The 6,829-nt window shown below is 44.3% G+C and overlaps 1 protein-coding gene across 5 annotated transcripts in view; it reads right to left on the bottom strand.

Annotated features, from left to right (window-relative positions):
* Positions 1 to 1,384: 1,384 nt before the first annotated feature.
* The window catches only part of MIER2 (MIER family member 2), an 89,099-nt gene continuing 83,654 nt past the window's right edge, over positions 1,385 to 6,829 (bottom strand). For 4 of the 5 annotated variants that reach the window (XM_068271250.1, XM_068271253.1, XM_068271251.1 and 1 more), the window contains exons 11-12: positions 5,977 to 6,053; positions 1,385 to 1,888 (exon numbers count right to left, since the gene is read on the bottom strand). In XM_068271250.1, the coding sequence (XP_068127351.1) occupies positions 1,617 to 1,888; positions 5,977 to 6,053 (349 nt within the window). In that variant the 3' untranslated portion in view covers positions 1,385 to 1,616. The remainder of the gene's footprint in view (positions 1,889 to 5,976; positions 6,054 to 6,829) is intronic. The other variant, XM_068271254.1, reaches the window with a different exon arrangement.

Here is a 6,829-nt window from a genome sequence, read left to right as displayed (position 1 = left end):
TGCCGCCCCCCGTTAACCAGGAGATCAATGAATGGGAACGTAGGCGGCCGATTTACTGGCCGATCGATTTTCCGATTGTTTTTCTGCTCGATTTCTATTCACTTCTATCGAATGAAAAAAATCGCTCAGAAAAATGATCAAAATCAGATTGGACCTTTTGGAAATTATCTATCAAGCCATTTATCTGTTGAAAAAACTCATGGTGTACTCCCAGTATAAGAGACAAAAAAAAAAAAAAAAAAGTAAGCTTTCAGCTAATAAGCCTTCTTCACACTCAATTTCAGTATGTTGACAAGATGTTAGAAGGCACAGCTTATATACATTGAACATCAAAAGGAAGTACCGAGACTTGAGATTACCTATACAATCTGTGCATAGTCTGTTAGCCATCATATTTTTGTTTGATGGTGGTAAAATTGGTCAGAACGCTATACAACAGGATCACAAAAAAATGTCATCCCATTTGGATTTAATAATTACTTAATGGATTTAACCACCAGGCTTACACCCCCCTAGTGACCAGTCTATTTTTTACAATTAAGTGCTCTGAGCTCGCCGTAGAGTCATGCAATAGAGTACACAACAGAATCCCCCCCCCCCCCCTTTGCTGCCTACCAACAGAACTTTCTGTTGGTGGGCTCTGATCGTTGCTGCAGGCTATTTTTTTTTAATATATTAATTTATTTGTTATGTATTTGTGTCAACTTGTTAATATTACAGAGCCAAACTAATTCAACATGCATACATGCATGCAAAGTTACATGAGAATTCTTTTCATAATATATTGATAGTTACATTTATTGGATTAGGCCTTTATTTGGGGTATTTCGATAGGGATGAATGGAAATCACGATTGTCAGCCATTACTTGTTTTGTTTTCACTGTATTGATATGAGGGCGGTAGAAAATATCAAATGTTAGAATGTTTGAGTTCAGAGCTATGCTGCTAGGAGGAGGAAAGCCAGGTAATTTTATGTGCGCTGCATTGCTCTGGGCAACTTGGATTTTCAGCATATTAAAGCATGTTGAGGGATGTCAGACCCCTCAGGCAGTTTATAATGTGACATTTCCATTCTATTTTGATTAAAATCCTAGATCTAGCAGGTCTAGGTGCTAAAGCTTCCGGCTCCAGTTAAACCTGCTTCAAAATATCTTCTCTCTGTTTATCATTGTGAATTCAACAAAACAAGCCCTTGCAGCATAACACTGAACTTTCAAACATGATCTGCCCAATGGAACTTGGAAACATATCAGTCAAGTATAAAGAGCATATTCAACTATATTGCACAGTGTAAAGAGCATTGCATATAAAGCTTGTGCTAATTAAAAAAATGTTTGAGTATAAGAAAAAAACCATCACAAAGGAGACACTGTATAAACTAAATTCATTCAAAACATGTAATTTAATAAACACAAATAGTTATAAAAGTTTTAGGTTGCCTGTGGCTGATTGTTAGGTTTCCCTGAGGTAAAACATCTGAGAATGTATAACCCAACAGTTGGTAGAGAAAGAAAAAATAGTAAGAGGTTTCTTCTGATATAGTAGACATAATAAGCAGTCCAAGGTAACATTCAATCAATATATACGTAGTAAAGTTATTTAACGTGAGAAAGGATCAAGTGCAAAAAAATGATGGTCTTGACAGGAAGCTTGGAAGAGATAAGTCAGTCCTGCTGAAATCTTCTAAAGGATGGTCTTGCTTTCTCACATCAGGTAATGAGGGCAGTCTTGACTGGTGAGGATCAAGGCTGATTTGTTCACTGTGGGTGGCACGGGACTGGTCATCATCCTGGTTAGGAGAAGGGGAACTATGAAGTCTGCATGGAAACTGATGCTTATTGCAAGAGCAGGTACTGTCTTCAGAGCATCTCTTCTTAGAGCCTTCTACTTTCATGGTGCAACCATGTGAGAAAAAGAGAAAGTGAGTGGAACAAATACAGTAGTACAGACAGTAAATAAGAGAAACATGCATCTCAAATACTGTACATATGCGTGTATATAGATATAACCCATTATTACTACACTAAGCAACTCCTGACGGAATAACAGTAGAGAGGATAAACAACACTGATTTCAGACAAAGCACACATTTACAAAGGATCTAGGATTTAACAACAAACAAAAGAAAACCACAGCCTAAACACGCACACTTTTTGGAAAATGTTTAGAGTTGGACTGGACAGGCTGCAGGGATACCAAATAAGGTAATTTTCCCCACGCTGTGGCTGACCTGGGCACCACCATAGACATAATATTACGTCTATGGCAGCGCAGCAGTGTAATTTGGGTGCCAGCGATCGCCAGACCCTGGATTACTTCTCCATCTGAGTTACTACAAATCGGAGGGAGAATAGTAATTTAACATAAAAGATAAAAATCCATGTATGTGTAGGGATACTGTTCAGAGCATGACTTGGGAAAATCTCCATAATTAACCACTTGCCGACCGCACGCTTATACCGTGCATCGGCAAAGTGGCAGCTGCAGGACCAGCGACGCAGTATTGCGTCGCCAGCTGCAGGCTGATTAATCAGGAAGCAGCCGCTCGTGCGAGCGGCTGCTTCCTGTCAATTCACGGCGGGGGGCTCCGTGAATAGCCTGCGGGCCGCCGATGGCGGCTCGCAGGCTAAATGTAAACACAAGCGGAAATAATCCGCTTTGTTTACATTGTACGGCGCTGCTGCGCAGCAGCGCCGTAAGGCAGATCGGCGATCCCTGGCCAATCAGCGGCCGGGGATCGCCGCCATGTGACAGGAGACAGCCTGTCACTGGCTGCACAGGACGGATAGCGTCCTGTGCAGCCCGGATCTCCAGGGGGGGGGGGCAGGTAGGAGAGGATTTCGCCGCGGAGGGGGGCTTTGAGGTGCCCCCCCCCCGCAACACCCGGCAGGCAGGAGCGATCAGACCCCCCCAGCACATCATCCCCCTAGTGGGGAAAAAAGGGGGGCGATCTGGTCGCTCTGCCTGCACGCTGATCTGTGCTGGGGGCTGCAGAGCCCACCCCAGCACAGATCAGCTAAAACAGCGCTGGTCCTTAAGGGGGGGGTAAAGGGTGGGTCCTCAAGTGGTTAAGACAACCGATGGCAAAATAAAGGGTGCAATAACCTCCCTAACAAAATCAAAATATCCCCAATCACACGTAATATGCCCAGTTAATCCATTCGCCACCCTGCAGTGCAGAGTATCGCAAGAAAAGCCGTAATATATTTATGTGGTCTCTGCTGCACTGGGTCATCTCTTCTTACCATCAGACACTTGAGCTATGCTGCCATCTTCTGGCTCCTGATTGAATGACATGCAATGGGAACTGGAAGGTGGTAGCACAGAATGTACTGTATGTGGTCTATGCTGCACTGGGCCTTCTCTTCTTACCATCAGACACTTGCTCTACGCTGCCATACTCTGGCTCCTGATCACATGACATGCATTGGGAACTGGACGGTTGTAGTACAGAGTGTGTTGCTGCCAGGAGGAAGAGAAGACCAAGGGTGGCTTGAACCAGGTGCACTCCCCGCACTACTCTGCACACTGGCAGGAAAAAGGAAAAGGCTCCCATAGTCTCGAGGTGCTATTGTTACACCAGTGCCAACATCAATTTTTCATCTGTGTAATGTAATAAAAGATGACTCAAGTTCCACTTCAGATGTTTAAAGGAAACCGGAAGTGAAAGGCATACAACGGCTGTCATATTATTTTCCTTCTAAACAATCCTAGTTCCCTGCTGATCTATTTGGATGCAGTAGTGTCTGAACCACACACCTGAAATAAGCATGGAGCTAATCTAGTCAGACTTCAGTTAGAGCACTTGATCGGCATGCTTGTTCTGGGTCTATGGCTAAGAGTATCAGAGGCAGTTGATCAACAGGACAGACAGGCAATTTGCATTGTTAAAAAGGAAATAAATATGTCAGCCTTCATATTCCTCTCACTTCAGGTGTGCTTTAAACTTGAATCATATGAACTGTATTTTGAATGGGCATGACATTTTTATTTAGCATAGGATCACATAATTGCAGCGTATAGGTTTTTATTTGTCGTCATGGCATTGGAACAGTGACGTCCAAACTATAATTACTGGGAGGGAGGAGGCGCCCAAGATGTGATATGTGGAAGGGATAATGTCAGCTCAGTAAAACATATTTTATCCAGCTGACATAATCCCTTCCACACATCACATCTTGGGCGCCTCCTCCCTCCCTCCCAGTAATATCCCACACCAAACCCCTCCAGCTCGGGGTGTTGGCCGTGTATGTTGGTTTCTTGGAGCCCTTACAGACCTTTTTATTTTCCTGGAGAGCGACCTACATTGACTAAGACTAAAGAACACAAATGAGGACGGGCTTTCTTCACCAGCCGTTACACTGTGGTTGCTGGCCTTGCAACCTATTGTTGTGAGTATTCTGCACAAACCGTTGTTGAGTGTCCCATACCCTCAACGTGCTACACTATCGGGGGCTCCTGGTGTCCCTGTCTCTTTTGTCTCCTTTGGAAGGTCCTTGGACTCCATTGGTACCACACCCTCTATGTCCAACCTAGAAGAGTACGTAGGATCGAAAAAAACTACAAAACGAATAGAAGAAGGGAGGGAGGCAATGTTTAACCTTTCTATCACTTCTGTAACATACAGTACGACAATATTGCTGCATGTGCTCTGCTTCTACTCTGCATCTGCATTATACCATAAAATGTAAGTAAGGAAAGCTGAAATGGTAGGCACCACTGCTTACTCTACTTAGAAAATGCTTCCTTACTGGCTGCACTAATACTGTGCTGCCAAGTACTTTCTGAATCCACAACCCACAATGAATATGCACATCCTGTGTCCAACTATCTGCATGCTTATTCCTGGTGTATGACTCAAGGATGAAACCAACATTTCCACACAGTAGCCAGACAAATCCTGCATTTTTAAAATGTGACTGCAATAAACAAGTAAAGGAGAAAGAAGGAAAATAGGAAAGAGAAGGAAGCCACGGTTTGCATAGGCCACACCATGCCTTCAAACTCCTTTTCCTAAGAGGAGGTTCACACTACGTCCAGGAACGTATTTGTGGCTCCGTTTTTAAAACATGATGAAAATTGGAGCCACGGATAGCAATGTTAAAAACAGCAGCAGTCTTTACCCAAACCAAAAATGGATCAGTCTGCGCTTGCGGGGACCCGTCTTCAAAACCTGAACGGAAGGTCCGAATCTGCTGCATTTTCACGGACCGCATATGGATCCTGATACACACAGGGGTAAAGGCCGGCAATAGGAAAACTTATCCCCTTCTACACAGGACATTTTGAAGACAGCAACGGAACCATTTTCTGTGTCCCAGCCCTGCCTGTGGGTGGGGAGGGGGCCACCATGCTGGAGGAGGTAGCAGTCAGGACAGGGGGTTGCAGCAGACGGTGTAGAGGGGGGGTCCCCCTTCCCTACTCCCCCTCCAGCTAGTTTCTGCTTAAAAATACTTTAAAAATCAATGTTATAAAGCAAGCGGCGAACTTACTCACTTCCTTGCGCTCCACCGCTCGCTGTGTCACTTCCTGTATGCCACCCAATGAAGTATAGAGGGCGGCATTACAGGAAGTGACGCGGCGAGCGGTGGAACGCAAGGAAGTAAGTTCCCCGCTCACCACTTGCTTTATAACATTGATCTTTAAAGTATTTTAACCAGAAACTAGCTGGAGGGGGAGCTGGGAAGGGGGGATACAGGTAAGGTGGGGGGGGGGGGGGGACGTGCCCCCCTTCCTGCTTGCTGTCCCCTCCAGCATGGCCCCCCCCCCACGGCTGGGGACATTTCCACGGACTGGAAACGTCCCTGCAAAAAAAGCATTTTCTCTCAAAATGGAGAGAAAAAAAAATTGTTTCCAAAAACGGTTCTGCAGGGGACAGGTGTGTACCTACTCATAGTATACATTTTCATTACATTTAAAAATAAGCAAAGGTCTTACAATTTATATGTATGCAATTATTTAAGAAACGGACCTACCTCCAACCTCTTTAGTTGAAAGAGATCCACGTAATTCAATTCGACACTCTGAATTTGGCACATCACCCTCATAATCTCTGAGAAACAAGAACATTAATTCTACACTAACAATAAACACAAACGAGTTCAGTAATAGAGTCAGTCCTTGAAATATTTACATATCTTCCTTTAATCCTGCATTAAAATACTGTCCTCTTAACCCCCCTCCCACACACGCGTACAGGGTTGGGGGAAGAGGATTTTTCCTGTGACGTTGTAACACTCACTGAACTTCAATAGTGCTTTCTGGAAAGGGGGCAAGGCATGGACTGCAACTCAACTGGTGCAGTGGTGTGACAAATAATTCCTTAACTGCTGGCTTATGGAGGTGAACATAATCCAAACAACCAGACTGCTGGAGAGCGATGAAGGAAAAGCTGCAGCCTCCTCTGGGAGAGGATGGGGTTCATGTGACTGAAGAGCTCCATACAAGTAAAAAAAGAAAGAACATTTTTTTCAAGATTAGCTGCAAATGTCCTTTGCCAAAGTGGGTGATGCAAGGGGCACTTTTTTTCTGGAATATTGTCTTAAAGTCAAATAATGACAAGAAAATTACTTGTATCTCCTGGCATCTAACCCTTGCCAGGAATTACAAATGCCCACAGAAGCTGTGGCCGGGCTCCATGGAGGATCCCAAACGGGCCACGTGCCAGAGGATCAGTCTCCTGTAGGTAAGAAATGGTGTTCCGCCTGCGGGACACACTATTATGAACCTCCCTTAAGGGGAGGTTTGTTTTTTAAAAAGTACAAAAATGATGCTCAGTGCGCTTTAAAGACTGACATTATCCCCCTCTTTCCACCTACAACAGGAGTA

Source organism: Hyperolius riggenbachi, chromosome 1 (genome assembly GCF_040937935.1).
Source record: "Hyperolius riggenbachi isolate aHypRig1 chromosome 1, aHypRig1.pri, whole genome shotgun sequence".
NCBI lineage: Eukaryota > Metazoa > Chordata > Amphibia > Anura > Hyperoliidae > Hyperolius > Hyperolius riggenbachi.
The sequence above is the reverse complement of the archived record's forward strand: the minus strand, read 5'-3'. Positions and strand labels throughout refer to the sequence as shown.